The sequence below is a fragment of the Trachypithecus francoisi genome, unplaced genomic scaffold (assembly GCF_009764315.1).
Source record: "Trachypithecus francoisi isolate TF-2019V2 unplaced genomic scaffold, Tfra_2.0 Lachesis_group2, whole genome shotgun sequence".
NCBI lineage: Eukaryota > Metazoa > Chordata > Mammalia > Primates > Cercopithecidae > Trachypithecus > Trachypithecus francoisi.
In genome coordinates, this window is record NW_022681465.1 from 144,276,859 (window position 1) to 144,304,668 (window position 27,810).

Below are 27,810 nucleotides of genomic sequence, written 5' to 3' on the forward strand. Positions count from 1 at the left end.
CCTGGGCGACAGAGCGAGACTCCGTCTCAAAAAAAAAAGAAAAGAAAAGAAAAAAGAAAAATCCATTTTGATTCTGGCTCTGTCGTTTACCAGTTGTGAATCTGGGAAATGTATCTAACTCCTCTGAGATTTACAATGTCCTCAAATATCAAGATGTAGAGAACACTTAATCTCTTAGGGCCTCTCTGTCTTTGCCATCATCATCATGGTTACGTATTTTGGGTTTTCTCACCTTAATTTTTTCTCCTACCTGAAATTGCCATGTTATTCCCCTTAAACCCTTAGATTAAGAGGTGGCTACAATGTACTACCATTCCGCTAATAGTAAATATGTATTGTACACTTACTACATGCCAAAAGCTTTTAGCGCATTATCTCATTCAATCTTTACAACCCCTGCACGAGATAAATACGCGTGTCATCTACAATTATGGTTAGAAACAGAACTCGCCTAAAACTGGACATTGCTGACTTCACTTCCCCTTTTCCTGCCCACCACCCTGACTGCCAACTGACTTCGGAACTCCAAAGGGGCATCCATGAAAACGACTGGAATTGCCTGCAGGAAATTGAATGCTCCAGGAGTTTGACTCTGAAAAGATTGGGAACTGTCCACCAACTGGTGCTACTGAGAATAGTGGTTGTTGAAAGGAATTTCGGTCTCTATCCCAACTTACTTTTCCTCAGGGAAGCGTCAATTTCCTCCAAGTCCTCTTCAGAAGGGTAACTGGAAAAACAGTGAAACCAAGTAACTTACCTGAGAACAAGCGGGGAGTAGTGCAAAGGAATCAACCAGATTCTTAATCTATTTACAAAGTCCAGCCACTCTGTTTGCTTTCTAACAACCTTGTTGCCTGGTATTGAGTAAAAGATGCTCTAAAGGACGAACACGTTTGCAAGTAATAATAATCTGCTGTTATGCGACATAATTTTCTCCACATTTGTTATTATTGTTCTGATAATAAATTTCATACATTTTATTGGAAAACCACAGAAAATGCAAAAAATAGCTAAGCGGTTACGTATGTTTCGATCTAGATTTCAATTAAATTTTAATTATTCTCTCCCCGTGCCTAGCCACCTTTGCCCCATTTTTTAAAAGACCTGGAGTCCAGGGTAGGAGAGAGCAAGAGCATCCCAGAGGGCAGCAGCACATATTCTCTCTCCCCTCCAGACCCTGCAGCTTGCTTCGCCCATCTCCCCTCCCCCTTAGCTTGGTCGCTTATCATTGGTCATTGCCATGGCAACCAGCAGCTGCCGGGCCAGCAGCCTCTACCGCAGCAGGGGTGGGGCACTGGGGGAGGGGGAGAGAGAGAGGAGGAGCCAGAGGAGGTGTCTGCTGCAAGTTCCTGGCTGCTTCCGAGCTCACCCCATCCTCCGAGAGGGAGGAGGCCCAACTGGTGATGCTGCTGCTGCTGCCGCCGCCGCCGCCTCTATTGCTGATACTTTAGCGGGGCTGGAAGGGTGGTTCCTATTCGCACTATCGCCAACCAGAGACAGAGAGGAAAAAAAAAAAAAAAACCGGCAGCCGCTGCTGATGTTGGGTTCGGAGGCTGCATCCGACTCGGTCACAAGGAAAATGGATTCAGTTTGCATCTCTCCCTCCTTTAAACAGCTTCTCCGGGTCTCAGCATGGTGAGTAGGAAACAGTAGGGCTCCCTTCTTGGTTTAGCGTGTTATTATTTGACCTGTGTATACATTTCTGGCCTGAACTTGAACAATGACTCCCGTGCCTCAGACTAGAAGGGGGAGATGTGGAGACAGAGATGAGGATGGAGGGAGAGGAACGTTGCCAGGAAGAGAGAAGTGAGAAGGCAACCGCTTGTGTTTAAAAAAAAAAAAAAAAGGTGTTCTGATTTTATCTCTAACTGGCTCAGAATGCAGACTGAGCCACTTGGTGCCTTTTTTCCCTAAGCTTAGCAACAGCATCAGAGGTTGGAAAAAGAGCTAACAACAAGAAGAGGGTGTTATTGAAAGGAATCATTTCATTTGCAGCTCTCACATACCGGGTTGGGCCTTCTTCAGAAATACATTTGGTGTCTCATAAGCTTCTCAGACTCATTATAAGGTGGTTTTGCTTATTTTATTGATTGCTTAGAAAAAGTGGCCCCAGAATTTGACATTTTATTTTGTACTCTTGTTGAGAAATCATTTGCAAGACCCACTTTTATTTTATACGTAGATTTGATTGTGAACTTACACATGTATATCTTGTGGATATATATATCATATATACACATGTTATTTAGCATTTATATTGCATTTATGAAGCATATTCATATGTAGGGTGTGCTTTGCAGTCATTTTTATGCTTTAGATATGTCCTTGCATGCCTGGAAGTACTTGCATGCTTTTGAAACTATGCTTCTGGTTTATATTATTATTCATTGGCTTTATTTGGATTAATGTGAAATTTACTCTGGTTATTGTCTCTTAGTTTCATTGTGACCAATTGGAACAGATGCCTCTGATTTGATCTGTGTCATAGAACTAGATGCAAATTTGTAGCCTGCCTCTTTATTTTTAATTGGGTTTGTGGGGGATGATATTGAGGACTCCGAATTTACAATGATGGGAAAGGGAGGTGGCTTGTGGTATTATTTTGTGTCTAGCATCTTACCAAATCAATGTTGAAGCAAACCAGTTTTCTTGAAATGCCACCCCAACCTTTTCATGTTTGTGCCTTGTGTCCCAGGAAGCACAGCTGAGCTGGCAGGTGAAATGCATTCATTTTATTTAATAGTGCTGCTATCTGCTGTTCATTCCTTCAGTATCCAGGAACCATTTTACAGGTCTCTCAAATGTTGTATTAAGGGTCTCCTTCTGTAAGTAAGAAAGTAGGAAAGTAGGATTGTTTTGAAAATCTAGGTATTCCCAAGCACCCTAGCCCAGCCGTTTCCAAATTAGTCTGCTTATACAATGAAATGAAACCAGGGAGTGAGCAAAGCTGAACGGGAGAATGTGTGGCTTATAGCTGAATTGGGTGGTGTGGAGCTATTGTAATTTACAAATGCTTACTGGGATCTGCTTGACCTTTTATTATGTCAAAGCTTTAAGGCAGCTCAGGAGACTAAAGATCCCTGAGATGAGGAGGTTCCATTCCCACCCAGGATAATGGATTTTCATTGAATTAAAGCCAGAAAAAAATATGTAGGTAAAGTATATTAGTAGTATTACATTTACCACATGGGCTATTATAGTTTTATCCATTAGTCTCTTCTCTAACAATATCATTGTCAGTACAGACATTTTTTACAATATAAAATGACAATTATTTGGGGCTTTAGTCTGGCATCTGATTCTACATACTCCCCCCACATTTATAATTTTCACATGTATTTGAATCGGGTTTATAGTTTAATTTGTCTGAGAATAATTGTTCTATTTGGTTTATACATGAGAAGGGCCCTTGGGGACTTAATTGTGCATGTCCTCATAGCATGTCATATATTATAGATCCACAGCTTTGTAAACTCATGCTACTTTGTGCCTAATTGTAACAACTATATGAAATGGGGCAAGAAAAGAGGTACTGGGCTTGTATGTTATAACAAATTGTATAACACATTGTATCCTGAATCTTTTAGCGATAACGCTTGACTTCCAAAAATCAAAATGTTAGATATGTCTATAGTACATGTAAAAAATTAAGATTTGTTCTAGTTGACCCCATTTCATGCAATAAAAGCAGATATCCTGGGGCTTTGTTTTTGTTTCTTTCTTGTTGAGTTTTCGTTTGGAGGTGGTTTTATAGGCAAAGTTGGTACAGTTTGAACAGAGGCAAATCCCTTAGGTCATGTGCTTAAAACTCCTTGTGGATAGCCTGTTTCAGCTATGTGTCAGCTATTACCCTGATAGAAATACAGGTCTAGCTTTTGACCCCACTCTTTAAGACAATTATATGGCCTTTGTTAAGGGGCCACCGAAAAGTGAAGTGTGTTTCAAGCACTAGAAGTTGAACTCTCTGCGGAAAGATTTTTAAAAGCTAGGATTCATATGTAACAAACCTGCACGTTGTGCACATGTACCCTAGAACATAAAGTATAATAATAAATAAATAAATAAATCGGCTAGGATTATTTCATTTGGAGAAGAGAACAATGAAATATGGCAATCATTTGTTTCAGATAAGCTGAGCATGGGGCATAAGCATAAGACATTGCTTATTGCTATTGTTTAAAACCTCAAATGTGGTCAATGGGCTTCAACTTTATGAGGAATTATGAAGATTAGAAATATAAAAATGTAGAAGTTCCTCATAGTAAGTGTGAGTAGTCAACTGGCTAATCAAATAAAGCAATGTACGCTTCTCTCATCAAAACCTCCAAAAGTATGACCTAGATATGTGTTTATCTAGGATGGACTAGATTTCCTTCTCAAGAACTTCTCTTGCTTTTTCTAGAGTGAGTCATTTATTTAAGAGAGTACATTAGTTGTTTAAGATCAGGCACTTCTAGATTATAACAGTAAGACTCCATTTTGTGGTTGGCTTCTAAATTACAGTATCTAGGTATTTGTAAAGAAATCAACTGATCATCTTCCTAGAGAAATTTACATGTAATCCTGCCAAAATTCAGGAAACTAAACATTTATCTTTTCATGAGAGCCCTTCTTTCTCAGCAACTTTATGGAGCGTGATGTCAAATATCTATATTAAAATTATCTCATATTGTATAGTTAACCTTGAAAAATGTAATGTGTTATTTAATGGGGTCTTTATACAAAATAATTCAAGAATCATCAGGTTTTTTCTAAAAAACAAATTATATGAAAGATATATACAAATTAATGCTTAAATATGCTGTTTAACAAATTAATCTTCCACTCAAACACTATCTTAAAAATGTCATTCATGTTAGAATATTAAGGTTAAATATTTTGATTGATATGTAAGCCTTTAGTAAAACTTGTTTTAATTAAGACACACACTAATTAATTTCTCATTTTATAATAGGGTGTTTCTCATTTTGAGTGACATCAGAACATGTTTTGATTTTATGTACCTGCTGCAAATCCGCTTCAGAATGACTTAGACAATATTTGGAGAGTGAAACAGTTTTCTACATTTCTTTTTGGTTCATGAAAAGTCAATACTGGTTCTCATGGTTGGAGCTTATTGTGGAAGTTTTAATATAAATAACTCAATGATGGTCTTTTACTGAAAGAAATGCGTTAGGTTTATACTTGGTTGTTACTCTGTGAAGTGTGTTACAGTTCCCTCTGTTTACACATTCCACTATTACTCTATCAAGGGAAAATGTGCTTTCAAACAGGGTAAATTAATCAATTGACTAACAACTATTTGTAGAGCTTTCATATGACTAGCAGAATTTACGTATGCTTGCAAGAAAGAATTTCCGTGGAGAATATAAGATATACACCCATGAAACAGTTAGTGTTGAAAACAATATAGTTGTAATTAGTACCATCACTTCACCGTATATCAATACAAGTTTTTATAATTCTGTCATTTTTCCATTCTTTTTCATTTTATAGTCTATCAATTTCAATTTATATTCTATCATTTCAATTCTAACATATCAGCAAAGCTAGTGTCATAACAATTCTTTAAAGTAAGTGGCAACAGATTCAGGGAGGGTAGACTTGTCCAAATTTGTGTTTGATAAATGGTGTAACAGGCTGGATCCCTAGTCTCATGAGTACAAACTACCATAGTAGAAAGGTAGCGAATTATCTTACCAATTTGACTCTTAATTGGTAAGACAATTTTAATTCAATTTACTAATCTGTGTTGTGTGGTTCATTTTATTTGAATATTTCAGGTACCAAAATTTGTTCTTTGGCCATATCGATTTGCCGAATACACTAACTATGTGCACAGGGTATCAGGCAAACAAACAAAAAACGAAAACAAAACAAAACAAAACAAAATGGCTCACACACACACAAAAAAGTATTTTAGAGAAAATCTAGGCTTCTTGATATATCAGAAAAACCTAGAAGCATTTGTTTGGGTGAAAATCAGAACTTTGTTGGACTGCTATGCATTTATTTTATAGATAAATATTGTTTTTATTTTTAATGACATAGAGTTTGGGAGGTGACCATTGTTTTCTGTGTTTAGGATCAGATTAAACTTTCTGTAGGTCCTGAATCTCGAAAAAAGTTATGCCACGTCCTACCTATATGTCCTAATTATCTCTCCACCTACACATTCTTAAAAGTAAAAATGATGTTGTTATAAAATAAGTGTACATCAGTTCAACGACTTTCTGATATTTTCTCTGAACAAATGCTCCTACATTTTTCTGAAATATCAAAAATATTTATTTGTTTTTCATATATTCTAATTTTCTGGTGTATCTTTTTCTTTATTAATGCCCTAGGCACATACTGGTATAAGTATTTGGTAATTCAGCTCTGGCCAAATAGCAAATCATGGCATTGAACCATATTCTACATTTGGAAAAAGCATCCTTTATAATTAATTAACTTTCAGTAAAAATGAGTCCTGTCACACTAAAAAAATTATTCTTTAAATTATTATTCATTACTACAAGTAAATTTTGTTGCTTCAAGTTTTTTTATATTTCAAAATAATACATCCTCATTATGGAAAAATGATAATACAGAAATGTGTAAAGGGAAGATGAGACCCACTCATAAGCCTACCATCAATAAATCATTACTGTTAGCATTTTGGAGTATTTCCTTTTAGATCTTTTTGTATATGCACATAGAAACACATGAGATATACAGTTTCATAAATGGATCATATTCTATGCATTGTTTTATATTGCTTTTGCTTTATGTATAGTGGCCATCTATCATTGTCAACTAATGTGTCTCTACTGAATTTTAAATTTCCACATGCATTTTTCTTGATGATTCAAGCTGTTTTTTTCCCCCACTTGGGAGTCTTCACACTTTACTTTTAAATAATTCTTATGATACAGATAGATTCTGCTTGATTTAAAGCAGTCATGAGTCAGGCATTATATTCAGTAAATATGAACTCTGTTACCCTGACCTGCCACTGCATCTTACAATTGGTATTAAATTAACCTTGGTCATTCTTTGTCTGCTGATAATAAATGAAGTCTGAATCCAAGGCAGTGAAATCCCTGAGGCACGAGGAGTTTCACCAGGTGCATACATCAGCAACAATTAAAAAACAAAAACAAAAACACATCTGTTTCAGATTCATGTTAGTTTTCCCCAGTGTTGTAGTGGTATGTCCTGTAGTTTTATTTTTTAGTTTTTAATGTATTATTATTATGATGATTTTTGAGATAGGGTCTCACTCTGTTGCCCAGGCTGGAATGCAGTGGCATGGTCTTGGTTCACTGCAACCTCCACCTCCCAGATTCAAGTGATTCTTGTGCCTTAGCCTCCTGAGCACTGGAACTACAGGTGCACACCACCATGCCTGGCAAATTTTTGTATTTTTAGTAGAGATGAGGTTTTACCATGTTGGCCAGGCTGATCTTAAACTCCTGACCTCAAGTGATCTGCCTGCCTGGGCCTCCCAAAGTGCTGGGCTTACAGGCGTGAGCCACCATGCCCCGCCTGCCCTGTAGTTTTAAGCAACTCAAATCGGTTATGGGAAGATATTTTAATGACTTCTTGGAGTAAACCAAGTGTATTCCATTCTCACACTACTGTAAGGACATACTCAAGACTGGGTAATGTATAAAGGAAAGAGATTTAATTGACTCACAGTTCTGCAGGACTGGGGAGGCCTCAGGAATCTTACATCATGGCAGAAGAGAAAGCAAACATGTCCTTCTTCACATGGTGGCAGGAGGGAGAAGAATGAGAGCCTAGTGAAGGGGGAAGCCCCTTATAGAACCATCAGCTCTCGTGAGGACTTACTCACTATCATGAGAATAGAATGGGGAAAGCCACTCCTAAGGCCCAATTATCTCCTTCTGGGTCCCTCCCACAACATGTGGGGATTATGGGAACTACAATTCAGGATGAGATTTGGGTGGGGACACAGCCAAACCATATCACCAAGATGTAGTTTTGCTATTTTTTTCACTATATTCATTATTTCATAATGAATTCATGTATGTCATAGTTTTCAAATAAAACCCCAGTCATCTGACTCTTTCCCCTTTTTAAAATATGAATGGTTGATTCTTCTTAAACTTTGAGTCTGAGCTTTAAACATAATACCTTGGAGAAAATTCCTTTGGTATATCTCCCCTTTTACTCTCTGCAACCTGTGTGTTTCCTTCATAATACATGTCTAAAGTTGTAATTACAGAGCTATTTATTTACTTTCCCTACTCTTCACTAGAATGTAAGCTCCATGAGGGCAGAAAATGAAACTGTGTTGTTCACCAATTGTAATGAATGCCTTGGTACAACATGCATGCTCAGTAAAGACTGTTTGACTGAGTGGCTGAATGAATGAAAGAATGAGGGTCCCCTAAATGGCCCCGGCCTAAGATTGTAGAAGAGACTTCAACTAGTTGCTCTTTCGACTGTGATTCTCATTCTTTTAATTTGACTGTAAAAGCAAAATGAATTTTATTCATATCCTCAGGATGTTATGATTTTGATAAGGCAAAATCAGATTCTTAAAGGTAATATATCACCACACTTAACAATCCATCATTAAAGACTGCTCACTACACGCTATGACATAAGTGAGAAAGATTATGAACACTTCCGTGGATCTTTTTATTTTCTTTTAAAAATTGAATTGCAAGTCAGAAATAGTAACATCATTAACAAATACCTTTTAATTTACTGTAATTTATTAAAATAAGTTAGTAATTTAATTATTATAAGCAGTAAATTATGTGGTACACACTCACAGCTATTGTGCTATTTTAGAAATCTGCTCTACCAAATTCACTAATGGTAAACAAATCATTCCATCATAGCTCCATCCAAAAATTAAGTGGAATCAAAAATGCATCTCACTCCAAAGGTAAATTAAGGCAGCATCCTGCTTTCTTGAGAGTTTTGAAATCAAATATAAAAAGAGTGACTTGAACAAGAGGGTTAGCTTGGCAGACACACGGACATGCATTTGAACCACTGAGGACAGCCATTTCTATGGGTGTCTAACCTGCTGATATGCTGTAACTTAAGTATGAGGAAAAAGCCTTTGTTGCCTTTCTTTGTTTGGCATCTAAATCAAGATCATAGCACTTACTGCAATTCTTGAATTTCTGGAGTCCAATTTCAGTTAGAATATGCATGGAAAACCAAATCTGACAAATTTTAGCTGACACTCTGTGGCCAGAAAACCACTCGATATTATTTTCAATAAGGGAATTTTGCTGAGATAATTATGACTCTAAAAAAGCCTCTGAGCATGTGCTTAGGAGAAGAGGGTGATATTTTCATCATGCCTTCTTTTCCAAACTGGAAATGTTCCCCTGCAAAATGCTTATAACCACAGTAAAAACCAGGCAATTGTTTTTTACTCGCATTTCTTACCTGGCTCTTTCTTATGCAGCACTTCATGGAGAGAGGTACATTCCAAAAATAAACTGAGCCCTTACTCTGTAGTCATCACTGATGTATATTTAAGGCCCTTAACCTACTCATAGGTCAAGCTTACCTAATTTGAACCTATTTTCCAAAATGAAATTATTAGGTCTTTTAAATGCAAGAATACTCATGAAAACAACTCGACAATATTTTAAATAAGTACCATTCTGTAAAATCTAGGCTATTGTCTTCATTCTACCAATAAGCCATTAAATGAAGAGCAAAACAGTCAACACATTTTTATATGATGATAACCAATTTGGAGAATTTATATTAAACAATCCATGCTGAGAATTCACGTGAGAAGTCACAAGCTGCTAATTCTGCTAACTGACATTGGCAACAAAGAGAGAAGGATTTAGATGTTTTGAAGCTATTATAGGCCCTCAACTTGCTTTCTTATGGATTTGCTAGGTAATTCAGATTATGAAAATGGGTACTCTGGAATTACAGGGGTTTCTCCATTATCTGCTGAGTTCTAGTTTCCTAAACCCAAAGGAAGGAATTATTTTGACCACTGGCTCAGTCTCTGTTTCCTGTTGTCTTTTAAGGAGTAAATTAAGTTGTAGTTAATTAACTATGAAACGGGTTTTGTATTTTGGAGAATATATTATTTTTAGCTATATTATGGAAAACGTTAGAATTTTGACTTCCTTTTAAAGCACTTCATTAAATAAAATCATCTATAACATTTAGAATACAGAGTATTTTGAGCCAGATGCTTAAACCATTTAGCAATAATGAAAAATAAGTCTCAGCTTTTTAAAAAATGAAGTAACAAGGAATACCTTCCCCCAATCGATTTTACATAGAAGGAATGCTATACCTGTCTTGCTCTTTTCTTAGCCAGATTGTCCACATTTTTGACCTACAGGGTGCAATTCCACACTCTGAAACAAGAGAAAGGGAAGTATTAGCCTACGACAAGGGAAATCGATTATTGCATCTGAGTGTGACCTTTGGGTTTTTGCACTGTACAGGTTTAAAAGAGTTTAATATCCAAATGCACTTAAACATGCCTGATTCATATGAACACTCTTATGTGGACAGTATGACTACATGTATACTGTTTAATCTCTTTTAACTATGGTATGTGATTTTATATTTTTCTCCTTTCATCCTACATACAATTTTTGAAATCAAGCCTACATGGTTTAGTCAAGGCCCCTGAAACATAGTAAAGAGATAAGATTAATATTTCTAGCCAGTGACTGATCATTTGCTAACTGAACTTTCACTAATATATGTATAGTTTGAAAACATGAACTATCTACATTTATTTTGTATAATCCTCTTGCTTTGAAACATTGATCTTTGGCTGTGTGATCAACTGTAATCTAAGCAGAATCGATCATTTCTCAGTTCACGTGGTGCCATCACTAACCATATTCTTGGGGTGCTTAAGTGCTGTTTGACTAACGAAAGGATCCTTATGACAGAGAGTAGCTGATGAAGCAGTGGAAAAACATTTCGTTCAAGACAGACTTTTGCCAAATATGCACTTCCCCCTGGGTAAATTTGAAAATTTTTTCAGAGTTGATGCTGACTCATCTTTACTCTTTAGAAGATGTAGTGAGACCCACAGTTTAGAATTTTCTTTATAATTCAAGTAAAACTATTTATTCCAGTAGTTAAAGGTTAGCGCTGACCTTCCTAATAACAAGGATATCTGATATGCTCTGAATATAACAAGTATGAAAGGAACAAAAAAAAAGCAACTTCCTTTTTTAAGTTATCCAGAAAATGAGAAGAAGATCTAAACTCTTTGAGCATCTGTTATGCATCTAGTATGCTGAATATTTTCATCCATGCCTGTTTTTGCAGTTCTCACAGCAGGCTGGTGAAGTAGGCATTTTTCTTCCCATTTTGCCAATAAAGATGAAGATTTGATAGGTTAAATTTCATACCCAAAGCCATTCAATTAGCGATTTTTGAACTGAGATGAAAATAAAGTCTGTCTGATTATGCAGCACAGTGGTTACAAACTGGAGCCTTGTGGACTGGACCCAGCTCAAGAAAAGTGTTTGTAAACATGAGTAAAATGTTAGTACAAAGCAATATATGCTCCTAACACAGTATTTTTTAAAACACACTTTTGTCCAAATTTTATAATTTTGACATTTCAGCAGATATTAGAATATCTCCTCCTCCTAGAAAAAAAAGAAAATCTGGCAACACCAGGCCACCTTTCTTCAAGGCATCCGGAGTTGAACTGTGGGTATTCTGGATGGATATTGTGCTACTTCAAATCCCTACCCTGCCCCCCACCACCCCCTCACAATTGATATTTATTGTTCTTCAGGTAGACATTCAGGTTTCACTCATATAGAAGCTGAAAATCCTGAACCCAGGAAATAATCCTGCAGACAAACATTTGCTAAAAATGAATTATCTGTCTGAAGTTTAATGCTTTAGGTCTGGTTTGTGGGCAATCCCAATGACATTTCAACAGTATAATTTACAGCTTTAAATGTTTCCCCTTATGTCCCAGCGATTATTTATGTCTTTCATAATTAGTAGACTAAGGCATTTTTTTTCACAATTTACATATGTTTAATACTTTATTTTACAAGTTATAAAAAATTTTAATACTTTACATTCTCACAAGAATAAAGGTGGGGTAGATATTATATATTAATATGTATATCTTAGGTCATTTGATTATCCTCATCAGATCTTTCCATTCATATGTATCTGTCCCAGCAAATCTATGGTTCCCATATGTGGAAACAGCAAAATAAATGAAGAACTTTTTCTTTTTGGTGGTAGGGGGAGGAATATGAACAGATACCTCCTGCAGGTATATTATTATCATCATCAGCAGTACCACAAAAACTTCATTGAAGACCCTCAAGATAGAAAATATTTACAGGCTTCCAATTGTTAGCCCTGGTCCCTGTCCAAAAGGAACTTATGTTTTTAAAAGGATAAAGGGCCAAATATAAATGGAATGTTAATGCATGTAACAATTACAGGAGAAACATAAGTAGCACTACAGTTCCCTGTCCAAGTCTTTATGTGTGTGAACTGTAACTAATGGGCCTAAACTACGAATGCATAAGGTGATGAGAATGCTTTGAATCAGTATTTAATCCTTCCTTTCTTCTCAACATATATCTTTCATTTGATGAATCAAATATAATAATGTTTACATTAGTAAATAGGAACTATGGAGATGTGGCAGTTTACTTTTTGGACTAAATCCAGGTTAAAATATATCTAAGGGTTTCCTTCAAAACATATTTGACATTAATGCTAGTTTTTGTTTTGTGTTGGTTTTTATTTTGCTTTACTACTCTTACTAGATACCAGCATTGCACTAAATTTGTTGTCTACCTTATACCATCACATTTTGAAAAAAGTGATTCTATTCTTACTTTATTCATAACTAAACTAAGGCATATTGAGGTCAAGCAAATTAATACTTACTCTAGATCATCCAACTAATGACTGATGGAACCAGATTCTGACCTTAATTCTGTCTGACTGCAAAGTTGCTCTTAACAAATAAGCTAAACTATTTTCCCCTTCTAATGAAACCTTAATTGTGATTCTGAAAATTAAAGTAAATGAAGAAAAAGGCAAATATATTTGAATGTTATTGTTATTCTTAAATATTCATCAAGATGCAATTTTTGCTAAAAAGGACAGCAACACTCTGCTTAAATCTACATTCAAGAACAAAGCCTACATTAACATATTTCCTCAGTGAAAAAAATAAAATAAGGGGAGAATGAATCCCAGTCCTAATAGAAACCATTCAGAGATTTTGTGTTTAAATAACTCTTAAGAGACTTTGTGTGAGTTCTGTGTATTTCTACAGTATAATCCAGGATTCACTTTTTAAAACAAAAATTTAAATAGGCATTAAATGTATATTTTTTAAAAATTATCTGATTTTCCTTCCTACTTTTTTCAAGCAATAAATAAGAAAGACAAAAATTTTGTTCTGTATATTTGACAGTTCTTTAAACTATTAACATTTTCTTTTCCTCTAGATCCAGAGAGCAGTTTCATGGGAATTTCACCTCTGGATAAATCCCCAACTGCAAAATAGACTGAGCAGTACATATTTCAAAATTTAATGCATCAACAATATAGTTTCTGTGGTCTTATCATTTACATGGTGTAAATTCATGCAACTCAAGGCTTTTTTGTTTAAATTTTTTGTTTACAGTAAACAGGAGGAATTATGGCAAGAATAGGTTCGGATGAGAGACTGAAATTTTGATTTGGTTGTCTGTCTCTACACCCAATGGGTATTTTGTGTAGACAGCCTGGATCCTATTGTCTTTCCTTTCCTTTCCTTTTTGCTATGACTCACCAGAAATTGTGTTTGTCTGCGTAAACCCATTTAGAAACTCTGACCCAGGTGGAGCAAAACTTTTATTTTTCAGAAGTCCTGTGGAGTCACTGTGGATAGTCAAATATACAGATATATGGATCACATATATGTGATAAGTTAATTGTGACCTATCCCAACTGTGGAATACAATGAAGCCCTTTAAACTGTATGTTATAGAAAAATGTTTAGAGGTATAGAAAAAATATGTAAGATTTGTCTAAGTTTTAAATAAGTCAAAAATCAAAAGATAGAATTTAATCCCAATTCTGTGAAAAGAAAATTACACAAACATATACACATATGTTTTAATGGGCCAAAATAGTGCAAATGAAAATATTAAAAGGAATTTGTTCTAGGTGGTAAGTTTATGAGAATTTTTTTCTTTGAGTTCTCTGATTTCCAGATTTACTAAAATGCATTTTACTTCTTTAATTAACAAAATGTGATAAATATTTTAAGGAAAGATGTTGATATCAATATGTTTAAATCATCTACAAACCCAAATATTTGACTATCCAGTTTTGCTCCACTTGGGGCAGCGGTTCCACCTGATTTACAGAGACAAACACAATATTTCTGGTGAGCCCCAGACAGAAGGAAAAGGCAAGGAGGATAGAATCCAGGTGCTCTACATAAAATACTCATTGATTTCCTAATATTTTGGAAAAAAAGAAAAGATCTTGTCTCAAAATAGTTTGAAACCCAATAATATAATTAATGCAATTGACATTCTTGTACCTAATTTCTTTAAAAACTAAAAATTTCAATTCTCTCTGGGATATTCAGCATCCTATTTTCATTAGTCTATAGTGGGTTTAGTTCATAGTAATTATTTGAATACATGGTAATAAGACAAAAATCCAAGTTTAATACTATGTGGCTCAGTCATAATCCATTTTTATTGAAAAGCTCCAACAAGGATTATTACATGACAGAACAAAAATCCATACACAATCTGCAGAATTCTGAGCTTTTTCCCTTTAGGAGGTAGGCACAGCCATCCTCATCATGAAGGACCTGCTTACACTTTTGCTGTCCTCTCTGTAGTTTAGGTGAAACAAAATCTTTCTCTTCTTGGGCCTAATAATCATGATGACGATAAGGATGATGGTGACATCTCACACTTTGAGGGTGGGTTCCAGAGGGGCACAACTCTAGGGAGGACTGTATGAGTGGCACTTCCCTGAGTTGTACAAAGGAGGAGTATTGAATGAACACCTGCTGTGTGCCGGGCGGAGTTCTGATCATTTGACAACCATAATATCTTTGAGGCAGGAACTATTGTACTCCCCTTTGAACCTCTGTATTTGAGGAACTAAGAGAAATGTTAAGGAATATGCCCAAATTCAACCAGCTAATAAATGGTTAGCCAAATGGCTTCTTCATGCTTGTTTTCATACTAGGTGTATGGGATAAAGATCAGAATCCCATTTTCAAAAGCCTTATGTAGGAAGACCAGTATATAAACAAAAAAGTTAACAATAAAACATTACAAACATTGTGATAGTATGTGTTTCCCATTCAGCCACAAAAGGACAGGGCCTCAAACAAAATTGTAATACTTTAACGTTTGCCATAAAGATACAGTCTTATTTAAGTGAAATCATATTTGTTCTTTATTGGGGAAGTAAAAGCTGAATGTGAATTATTTTACAGTGCCTACTTCCTGATGCTGTTTATTACACACTGTAATGTTGGCCATTCGATAGTATATTTTAATACTGTCTGACCAAACCCGTCTCAGTGATTAGTGTTAAAATAACTCACGTGTCTTATTTTTATGTAAATTACTACCAAAGAGTATCTGTTTTTTAAAATGATGTCACCTAATAAACCTGTTCAATTAGGAACCAGAGACATATTTGAACATTTTGAATGGAAACAGAACTGAAAAATATATTTTAAGTTGAATGCAAAAGGTATTCGTTAAATTTGTGGCCTTGATTGTAATACAATGAATAATTAAGTTTAAAAATAATTCTAACACCTACGATGGCTTCTCCTAAGTTAGGTGTATGTGTGCGGGAGTAAGTAGTGAGTAGGGAACCTATAAAGATGAATAAAACTGAATCCTAAAAGCACAGTAAGCTATAAGCCTTTAGGCACTAAAATTTTGCTGAGAGACCCAGAGGCCTTTGTCAGAACATAAGAACATATACAAATTGAGTATCAAATATGTAAAAATCTATACAAGAAAACTTAAGAACATCAATCAAGGCACATGAATGAAGAAAAACAGTAAATTCATGAAAATTGAGTTTACAAACCTGAAAGTGTGTTTGTGTGGGTGTGTATGTGTGTGTAGGTGTTTTGCAACCTGTCTTGCCTTAAAGTTAAGGAAGAATGTTAGTTACATGGAATCAAGCCATGAATGGCCATGATTCAGGGAATAATGCGAGAAAATGGATTTTTAAAATAAAGCGAACAAAACAACACAAGCAGATCATTTTGCAGAGTGAATGGTTTGCTGTGATCAATTTCAGCATGCTCGAAACTTCATCACTTAGGAACTATTAGAAAACAGAATATAAGACTGAAGTAAGAAATTGCTGTTAAATCCTACAAGGGAAATTACAAACTACTTTTTAAAGATTTTTTTTCCAATTTGAAGCATTTCTTGCATGTGAATCTAATGAGGGCATGTGCATGATAAATATTGGAAAACACATTAGATACATTGATTTCAGTTACAGTCAAGGGACTCTTTCATTATTTTTTTTCTGTATTTAATACATAAAAATCAACCCAGAAAGTGAGAAAAATATAAACCTGGAGGGAGAAAGGTCACTGAGTACTTAATGAGAGTATTGATTCTGATTTGCTTGCCTTCACTTTGGATTTTTCTTCTTTGAGCTATGATTATCAGTACTCCAACTCTGGTATTAAATAATCTGTAAACTCTCTCTAGGTGTGTGGTCAAATGCCACTGAGCCAGAAACCTATACAACTATTGGAAATCCCTTAAATTCTTTATTTTTCTTTAAATAAAAAGGAAGTCTTGAGATGGATTATCTACAAGGACTCTTCCAGCTGTAAACCACTGTGTTTATGACTCGGTGACTGTCCATTACATTTTCTGTCAGTCCTTTGTCATAGTAAAGCTTCCCAAGGTAATAAGGCAATATCAGCTTTTTGTCATTTTTCTCTTTCACTCTGTGTGTATGTGTGTGTGTGTGCGTGCGCGCGCACGTGTGCACGCACAATGCTGCCATTCAGTTTAACAAACAGGTCATTAAATTCAAGCTATACATCAAACGGTGCATAGAATGTGGTATGCTGCCAGGCTAACTATTCAGTCCAATGCATAAAGGAAGTGACTACTTTTTTCTCTGCTGCAGCCCAGATACTGCATCCTTAAGGCCAATGTGCAAGCACAAGGTGAAGGATGGATTGGCAGATCTCATTGAGAGGTTTCTGGTTTATTTAATGGCTTTTATCAGTTCATATTACGGCCACTTTCCACTCAGCATTATGAATCTGTGTTAAGTGGACCCCCAAGGTAAGAGCATTCTCTGCTCTGCAAAATATTTGCACTTGCACATTCAGGAAGCCACTGTCTAGCTTTCCCTTTTTAGAGGCCATGTTGGAAGCCAGCTTACCCATATGTGTGATATTTTCATCAAAGGATGAATATAGCTCTCCTTAGAAGGAAAAATCAAATGAAAAAAATAAAAGCTTATCTTTTTCCTTCTCTCCCATCTCTCAGGGCATGTACCGCTGTTGTATATAGAGTCAGAAGAATATCTCATAAACAGAGAATCCCTTGACTTCACAAGTGTTCTTTTCCCACAGTTGTTATTTTGGTACCAAATTCACTTATCCCAGCTCTGATTTGTTTAGAGTAAATCAATGTGACACAGTGGAAAGGCACAAATTTGGGAATCAGAATTCAGAGTTTAATATTTGTTCAGCTACCAGCTGATTGTATGACATGAGCAGGCATCCTGTCCATTCTTAATTTTTGTTTTGTTAATTGTTAAAAGAGAGAGATAAAAGACATTACTTATTTTTTTCCTCCTTTCTACAGAAAGATCTCTTAATTCCTTTGCCTTCAGATATGTAGGCATGTTTGTAAGGTGATTGAAGAAATCCTCTTCCGAGTCCAAAGTCTTTTTATTTGCCAATGGTAGTGATTACAATTACTTATGGACTTCACTTATTCTCCTATTAGCCTACAGTGTCTCTTTGAGGGAAGCGACGCAGAGAGGGGGAAGAAGAAAAGATAGGGGGAAACACAACCCTAAGGAATAGATCATAACCCAAGGTTGGGTGAGGGAATAGCAGATGCCTCAAAAATGCATAGTCATTTAACCTCTAAGTTTTTAATATCTAGCTACAAAGTATAAAACTGCATAAAATTGCCTTGAATGGTTGGAATATAATGAAGATATAGTGAGAGCATCACAGTATGGACATGTTATAAATGTTTAAGAAATTATCACAGATTAAAAAATTGCAGTGAACTACAAAGATGTTTAGAATATATTGAATGAAAATGTAGATTTGAAAACACTATGTCTATTAAAATTTGTTTGTATGTGCATAGAAAAAAAGACCTAAAGAAAATATAAAAATATAAAAAATGTTCAGGTGGTGGAATTACAGGTGAATTTTATTTATTTATTTTTCATTTTGTTGACTTACATTTCCCAAGATTTTGCCAATGAACACATACTACTTGGTTAATATGAAAAGGAACAAACCAAAAAGAACTTTAAGAAGTTGTCTTTACCTGAACATTAGGAAGTCCCTGATGGATATTAGGTAGGGCAAAGCGAGGCTCATATTTTTTCCACCTTTAAAGCAAGTGATTCCTTTGTTCCCTTGGTCTTTTTTATTTTAATGTGAGTGAATTAAAGGAATTCACCATAAAGACATGCAGGAAATGAAAACCCTAGGATTTAGACATGCCAAGTGAAGACCAGCAGTGCTGTCCTGCCATGATTAAAACTGTAATGATACTGAAGGGAAAGCCATGGTGTCATGTCAAGTGGACCAAAGTAATTACATCGTTATCATCAGTCAGAAAAAAGCTTCATGTCCTATCTACTAATCATCATACAAATTAATACTGGGGCCATTTCTTTTTTGGGAAGTGTGACCAATTGGTTTATATTCCCAGATCTTTTTCTTATTTCCCAAATGAATTGTGATGAACCATTATTTTCATCTATTAGTATTTATTCAGTACATGCTCATACTGTAAACCTTCTTGGTCATTCCAATTTTTTTTTTTTTTTTTTTTTTTAGGCGGAGTCTCGCTCTGTCGCCCGGACTGGAGTGCAGTGGCCAGATCTCAGCTCACTGCAAGCTCCGCCTCCCGGGTTTACGCCATTCTCCTGCCTCAGCCTCCCGAGTAGCTGGGACTACAGGCGCCCGCCACCTCGCCCGGCTAGTTTTTGTATTTTTAGTAGAGACGGGGTTTCACCGTGTTAGCCAGGATGGTCTCGATCTCCTGACCTCGTGATCCGCCCGTCTCGGCCTCCCAAAGTGCTGGGATTACAGGCTTGAGCCACCGCGCCCGGCCGGTCATTCCAATTTTTTAAAATGTATCTATTATGAGCATGAATTGCCCCTCTCTTCCCTTCCCTCCTTCCTTCCTTCCTTCCTTCCTTCCTTCCTTCCTTCCTTCCTTCCTTTTTAGACGGAGTCTCGCTCTGTCTGTCGCCAGGCTGGAATGCAGTGGCATGATCTTGGCTCACTGCAACCTCTGCCTCCCGGGTTCAAGCAATTCTCCTGCCTCAGCCTTCTGAGTAGCTGAGACTATAGGTGTGTGCCACCAGGCCCAGATAATTTTGTATTTTTAGTAGAGATGAGGTTTCACCGTGTTGACTAGGATGGTCTTGATCTCGTGACCTTGTGATCCTCTCGCCTTGGCCTCCCAAAATGCTGGGATTACAGGAGCATGAGCCGCTGCGCCTAGCCAAATTGCACTTTCTATAAATTATGGATCATTTGAAAAGCTTTTTAAATCTCTTTTACTTAACTCATTATCCCTACCATTTTTTGTGTCTTTGCTCCAGCATCCCACCTCCACCCTGCGCATTTTCAATATCCTCTTTCCACAATTTGCTTCTCTAATGTTGCTTTTCCTGGAACCCCAGTATCTATGACCCAACATTTAGACGAATCTTTCACTGGCAGAGTAGCCCAGCACACTCAGACCTCCCTTGTCTGAATTCCTGTCATACTTGTAGTCACTATGGTACTGTTCAGTGCATAATTGTTCTCCTTGTTTCACATGTTCTCATTGGAACATCGAGATTCCACATCAAGATTGAAAGACCCTTGAAAAATCTGCAATCCTCCTTCTGCTCCCAGAAGTGGAAGGACACCTCTGTTTGAGGAACAAATTCTGTGTGCCATGTACTATGCTAGGTGTTTGTGTATTTGCTCATTTAAGCCTGACAATTACTCTGCTAAGTTGGTATTAATACCTTCATATGTCATGAGAGGAGGCTGAAACAGAGAGATTGTGTATGTTCCTGAAGCTGTGCAGCTGCTTACTCACAGAACTATCTGTCTCTTGGTCTCTAAGTATTTTCCATTCCTCCATGGTGTCTGGCTGGGTGACACTTAGGTGACTTTAATGTGGCAGCTCATTTACAACATGATGTAATTTTCTACCTTTCTCTATTCTTGCTTGGTTTAACATAATTGAGGTAAAATTTTGTGGTAGTAAACATTAAATATAACCAACTCTTGATTATTTCTTTTAAATGGCCTTCCCTATTCATGCCAAGTTTTCATTCTTCTCTTGGTATATTCCTGAAGATAAAACTACATTACAGCTCAAAGTGCCTAATTTATTAAACTACTCCTCTATCTCCAAAATTATTATTAAGCCCTCTCCGTTCCCTGGGTGAAAGAACCTACCTTCTTTCTATTTCAGTTTCAGATTCCTTTCCACCTCTAAATTAAAATGTTTACCCAATTGTGGAAGTACCAGACTCCAGAGACAAAATGCAAAGAAGAAGCAATGATTCCATATTTAATTTCCTGCAGTGCATCTAGGATATTCAAAAGCCTGTAGTAACTTGACCCCAACAAGAGACAGCAGAACAGAGTTATTTATGAAAAAGAATGCTGAGTAGGAAAAGGGTGTCCTTCAACAGTGTGAGCATAGCCAGAAGAAAAAGAAGACAGCCTATAGTTGCCCCTAAATGAACCAGAATATTCCCTCTCTTCTGTCTGTTTCTCTTTGTCAATGGGGTGAACTGGGAGTTTTATCTTCCCATTAATGCCATGTGAAGAACTGAAAGGGGGTAATTTAGAATATAGAAAACAAAGACTGTCTGAACAGTCTGAACTCATCTATCCAGGCTATTCTAACTCTTCACCTTCCTTACCAATTTTTCTTCTACTCTTCCAAAATTCATATGTAACTCAGGAGTGAACAAACTGGCTGCCTGTGGTCTGGTGTTTGGAACTGGAGTAGTCTCAGGCTACTCACCCTTTGTTGTAGGCAATCAAGAGGTGATGGCTTGACCAAAGATTTAGTTCAGGGTTAGATAATTCTACACCACGTGTATATTGTTCCTTAGAATGGTTGTGTTTTCATTCTCAAACTCTCCTGGCAGTAGTTTAAAGGGAAAAAACTTTCCAGATTTTTGATGGGAACTTCTCAATTCATAACAAAAGGCTTAAAATGACACACCCTTTGACCGAGCAATCACATCACACTGTTAGGATTATATCCGTGGGAAATAATTGGATAAAATCACTTTATAATTTATTGTCAAATGATTTATACCAACAGAAATTAGGAAACAACCTGTTATGGACTAAATTATGTCCCTTTACCCCCAAATTCATATGTTAAAGCCCTAATCCTCAGTGTGACTGCATTTGGAGACAGGCCCTTTAGGGAGCTAATTAAGGTTAAATGAGGTCATAAGGTTTGAGTCCTAATCCAATATGACATGTGTCCTTATAACAAGAGAAAGGGACACCCAGATTGTGTACTACAGAGAAAAGGTCACGTGAGGACACAGCAAGAAGGTAGCTGCTGTCTCAAAGGCAAGGACAAAGACATCAGGGGAATCTAAACCTTCCAACACTTTGATTTGCACTTCAAGTCCCTAGAACTGTGAGAAGATGAATTTATGTTGCTTAAGCCACCTGGTCGAGGGTATTTTGTTTTGGTAGCCCTGGCAAACTAATATACAGCCCAATCATTAAACAATAGGAGAAAATTACATCAATAAGAGTACAATCTAACATTAGTATATAATGTAACTATAAAAAAGGGTTTGCATCATGTTTATTGCTTTAGAAAATGTTCTCAATATGCTTTTAGTTAGAAAAGGAGGTAACTAAAAAATATACATAGTATGATTCTGTTTGTATGCAAATCTATTTGTCTGTGCATGTGTGCATATGTGTAAGTGTCAAGAGTTACATGCAACAAACCCTCAAATCCTTCCTAAATATAGTTTTCTTCTTTCTTCTCACCTTCCCTCCTTTCCTTCCTTTCTTTTTTCACTTGTCTGTAAAGCCTATTTTTTCCCAATGAACATGAGTTATTTTTGGAAATATTCATAAGACATAAGTATTTTTATCCCATGTTTTAAAAGTGCCTTTCAAATGTAATAAAACTTATTCAGATTATAAAATTCTTGAGCTTATTAACTACCAGCATCTTATAAATCCATGCTTATAATATCATTAAATGTTTAATTACTTTTATTATCATTATAATTTACCTATTTTCTTTCCCATGACTAAAAGGTCCATTTTTATACTATTTTTCATATTTATTTAGCATTTTTGAGTGATGAAACATGTAACATTTTTACTGTCTGCCTCTAACACTTAGTCTAGTGTTAAGTGCCGATAATACATACTTACAGAAAGATCCAGTTTGAATATTTGCCCAGTCACTTAGCCACTTGAGAAAGTCACCTAACTTTTCTAAGTGCCACTTTTCTCAGCTGTTAAATATAGAATAATTATATTTTCTTGTAAGTTTGTTGTACGATAAAGTTAGATAGTGTATCCAAAATAGTGGAGAGGTTAAGGGCAAGGAGTCGGCCATTAGAGTGCCTGGGTTTGAATCTCAGGTAACTGACTTGCTGTATGGCTGTGGACTTAAGGTACTTAACCTCTCTGTGCCCCAGACTCCTCATGTGTGAAATGGAAATGGTGCTGCTCCCTACATAATCAATATCATTTTCAGTATTAAATACATTATTTATAAAATTCTTATAACAATTTTGGCACATAGGAAGACTATGTAGATACTTATTAAATATATGAAGAATTAATACAGGAGCTGGATTACCATCAGAAGAACTACATGGTCAAAATATAATAGCTTAGGTGTTTTGTATATTTTCAGCGCTGGTGTACAACTGGTGGGAACACCTTGATTTAGAAGCATTTTTGAGAATCCGTTACTTTAAAAAAATTCCATTTAGTATAAAAGCAGACACTAAGAGATACTAAAGGAAAGAAGATTCACCCTGCGTCTTTATGTAACATGTTTTTAATTAGTTGTATTTCTTTCTAGCCTATCTAATACAAATATGAGGTCATAGAATTAATGTGTTTTGGTATAGGAACCTAATACATTTCCCAAAGGGAGGGTGTCCCTGTACCTTTCCAGACCAGCAAGGAACCCAGGGGCTCTGGATCCCACCCCTCTCACCTCTCAAGGTCTTTCCTCCTGCAATTATTTGCTCATTCTCTGGAATCATCTATTTCTTCCTCTCAACTGTATCACTCACATCAGCATATAAATAGGCTGTCATACCTCACATCTTAAAAGAAATTCTTTGAGCTTAACATCCCTTTCAATCATTATTCCATTTATATTCTACCCTTTACAGCAATATTTGTTGAAAAAGTCTTCTCTCAAAGGTGTTTACGCCTACTCACTGCACACTTTCTCCACAGCTACCCTAGTTGGGCTTCCATTGTCATCATTCTACCGAGAATGCATCTGTCAAATCCTTAAACTCTGTCCCTTGATGCTTAATTCTAAAGGCATTTTTTTCTTTCTTTTTCTTATATTGACCTCTCAGATGAGGCTGCTGACCACCCTTTTCTTATGAATGGCTTTCCCTTCATGGTTTTGATAAGTACACTCTGAGTGATTTTTTTTTTTTTTCACTTGTCCCTGTTCTACTTTTCATCTCTAAATATTTGGGTTTACCAAAGCTCAGCACTTGACTTCCTTGTTTTCTAGCTACATTCTCCCCAGGTAATCTCATGCATCCCCATCTCTAGGATAACACCAGTCTGCAGTCCTGACTTCCCCTCAAAAGTCCAGGCTCACACTCAATTGTTGATTTAACATTTCCACTAATGTGTTTATAAGTCTTTCAATCTTCACGGGGCAAAGTAGACTTCTTTACTCACGTGCATGCTCTAGCCCAGCACAAACTTGTCCTTCTTTCTCTCTATCTTAGTAAATGGCATTCATTTTTAAAGCCAATTTGAAGAGCTGTCCTTGATTTCTTTCTTTCTCTTATAACTCTCATTCAATCTGTTGACAATCCTGTTGCTTTCACCTCAAAACATCCCCTAAATCTGGCTACTTTTCCATCTCTATTGCCACCTTCCTGTGTAGGGCTACCATCTTCCCCTGCCTGAACTACCTCAGTAACCCACCAGTGAGACTGCCTTCTTGTCTTCCCTGTATGGTAAATTCTCCTCACATAGAACACAATGACCCTTTTAAACATAATCCTTGTCAAAATTTACCAAATCCTACTAATTGACTTCGCAGACTTCTCTCCTGACCTCTTCCTTATGTCTTCCTCTTCCTGTTAATCAGACACACTTTTCTTGACTTGCACTTCTCCTTACCTTATTAAGTTAGCTGCTTCTTGTCATTCAAATTGCAGCTTAAGTGTTCTGTTTCTTTTTTTTTTTTAATACTTTAAGTTCTAGGGTACATGTGCACAACGTGCAGGTTTGTTACATATGTATACATGTGTCATGTTGGTGTACTGCACCCATTAACTCACCATTTACATTAGGTATGTCTCCTAATGCTATCCCTCCCCCCACCCCCTCCCTACAACAGGACCCGGTGTGTGACGCTCCCCTTCCTGTGTCCAAGTGATCTGGTTGTTCAATTCCCACCTATGAGTGAGAACATACGGTATTTGGTTTTCTGTTCTTGCAGTAGTTTGCTGAGAATGATGGTTACCAGCTGCAACCATGTCCCTACAAAGGACAAGAACTCATCCTTTTTTATGGCTGCATAGTATTCCATGGTGTATATGTGCCACATTTTCTTAATCCAGTCTGTCACTGATGGACAGTTGGGTTGATTCCAAGACTTTGCTATTGTGAATAGTGCCGCAGTAAACATACGTGTGCATGTGTCTTTATAGCAGCATGACTTATAATCCTTTGGTTATATCCCCAGTAATGGGATGGCTGGGTCAAATGGTATTTCTAGTCCTAGAAACACTTTTGTATTCAATTCTGTTAAACCTTTTCTTTGTGATTTACTGTTTTTATTTTCAAACATTTAGAATTATTGCCTCTTTAGAGATCTGATAGTCCATTTTCAGCTAGTTTTGTTCTATGATTTGAAGTTCATTGTTAATTCACTAAACAGCCTGAAGTTTATTTTGTTATATGGTATAAACTACAGATTAGGTAACTTTTTCCAAATTATTTTTCTTTGTTCTATGTAACATTCAATTTGTATTTTAAAAGAACTTATTTTTACCTCTCCTAAAAATTAGCCTTCATTTGCACTTAGCAATTACTATGCCTTTTCATTACCAACAGAAATTATTTAAATTATTTAGTTGTGGCATTGCCACAGACTTTTCTGTAACTGTTTACATAAAATTGTAAAATTGGAAACTAGTGGACAATATTCTGATTAGTATGTTCTACATGTTCTCATTAGAGGAATTAAACCTCGGAGACCTTCATTATTTATTTGAATCTTTACTAAACCGTGTGTTACTACATTTGACTCTTTTATGTAAAATAAAGTCCATGATGAATAACCTTTTAACAGATAAATTTTTCCTTTGTAAGTTAAATAGCACAAGATACAGCTTATGCGTGAGTTTAAAAAATGTCATGGCTCATATTTTGAAATTAAAAACAGGTTAATCAATATTAGTACTTGATACATTCCAAAAAGACAAAAAAAGAAGAAACAGAACATGTGGATTGAAGTTGATTCCATATATGTCAAATTTTTCTTCATATTTCTATCAAATATCACCATAATACTTTATTTATTTATTTTTTCCTTTTTTTTTATTATACTTTAAGTTCTAGGGTACATGTGCATAACGTGCATGTTTGTTACATATGTATACTTCTGCCATGTTGGTGTGCTGCACCCATCAACTCGTCAGTACCCATCAATTCATCATTTATATCAGGTATAACTCCCAATACAATCCCTCCCCCCTCCCCCCTCCCCATGATAGGCCCCGATGTGTGATGTTCCCCTTCCCGAGTCCAAGTGTTCTCATTGTTCAGTTCCTACCTATGAGTGAGAACATGCGGTGTTTGGTTTTCTGTTCTTGTGATAGTTTGCTAAGAATGATGGTTTCCAGCTGCATCCATGTCCCTACAAAGGACGGAAACTCATCCTTTTTTATGGCTGCATAATATTCCATGGTGTATATGTGCCACATTTTCTTAATCCAGTCTGTCACAGATGGACATTTGGTTGATTCCAAGTCTTTGCTATTGTGAATAGTGCCGCAATAAACATACGTGTGCATGTGTCTTTATAGCAGCATGATTTATAATCCTTTGGGTATATACCCAGTAGTGGGATGGCTGGGTCATATGGTACATCTAGTTCTAGATCCTTGAGGAATCGCCATACTGTTTTCCATAATGGTTGAACTAGTTTACCTTCCCACCAACAGTGTAAAAGAGTTCCTATTTCTCCACATCCTCTCCAACACCTGTTGTTTCCTGACTTTTTAATGATTGCCATTCTAACTGGTGTGAGATGGTATCTCATTGTGGTTTTGATATGCATTTCTCTGATGGCAAGTGATGATGAGCATTTTTTCATGTGTCTGTTGGCTGTATGAATGTCTTCTTTTGAGAAATGTCTGTTCATATCCTTTCCCCACTTTTTGATGGGGTTGTTTGTTTTTTTCTTGTATATTTGTTTGAGTTCTTTGTAGATTCTGGATATTAGCCCTTTGTCAGAGGAGTAGATTGCAAAAATTTTCTCCATTCTGTAGGTTGCCTGTTCACTCTGATGGTATTTCTTTTGCTATGCAGAAGCTCTTTAGTTTAATTAGATCCCATTTGTCAATTTTGGCTTTTGCTGCTGTTGCTTTTGGTGTTTTAGACATGAAGTCCTTGCCCATGCCTATGTCCTGAATGGTACTACCTAGTTTTCTTCTAGGGTTTTTATGGTATTAGGTCTAACATTTAAGTCTCTAATCCATCTTGAATTAATTTTCGTATAAGGAGTAAGGAAAGGATCCAGTTTCAGCTTTCTACTTATGGCTAGCCAATTTTCCCAGCACCATTTATTAAATAGGGAATCCTTTCCCCATTTCTTGTTTCTCTCAGGTTTGTCAAAGATCAGATGGCTGTAGATGTGTGGTATTATTTCTGAGGACTCTGTTCTGTTCCATTGGTCTATATCTCTGTTTTGGTACCAGTACCATGCTGTTTTGGTTACTGTAGCCTTGTAGTATAGTTTGAAGTCAGGTAGCGTGATGCCTCCAGCTTTGTTCTTATGACTTAGGATTGTCTTGGCAATGCGGGCTCTTTTTTGGTTCCATATGAACTTTAAAGCCGTTTTTTCCAATTCTGTGAAGAAAGTCATTGGTAGCTTGATGGGGATGGCATTGAATCTATAAAGAACCTTGGGCAGTATGGCCATTTTCACGATATTGATTCTTCCTATCCATGAGCATGGTATGTTCTTCCATTTGTTTGTGTCCTCTTTGATTTCACTGAGCAGTGGTTTGTAGTTCTCCTTGAAGAGGTCCTTTACATCCCTTGTAAGTTGGATTCCTAGGTATTTTATT

General features: G+C 36.4%; 1 protein-coding gene across 5 annotated transcripts in view; it reads left to right on the top strand.

Annotated features, from left to right (window-relative positions):
- The first annotated feature begins 1,241 nt into the window (after positions 1-1,241).
- The window catches only part of JAKMIP2 (janus kinase and microtubule interacting protein 2), a 203,721-nt gene continuing 177,152 nt past the window's right edge, over positions 1,242-27,810 (top strand). For 2 of the 5 annotated variants that reach the window (XM_033180737.1, XM_033180740.1), the window contains exon 1: positions 1,242-1,635. Coding sequence is in view for 1 of the 5 variants with exons in the window: in XM_033180741.1 (XP_033036632.1) it covers positions 1,633-1,635 (3 nt within the window). In the remaining 4 variants the exon portion in view is untranslated. The remainder of the gene's footprint in view (positions 1,636-27,810) is intronic. The other 3 variants (XM_033180738.1, XM_033180739.1, XM_033180741.1) reach the window with 2 other exon arrangements.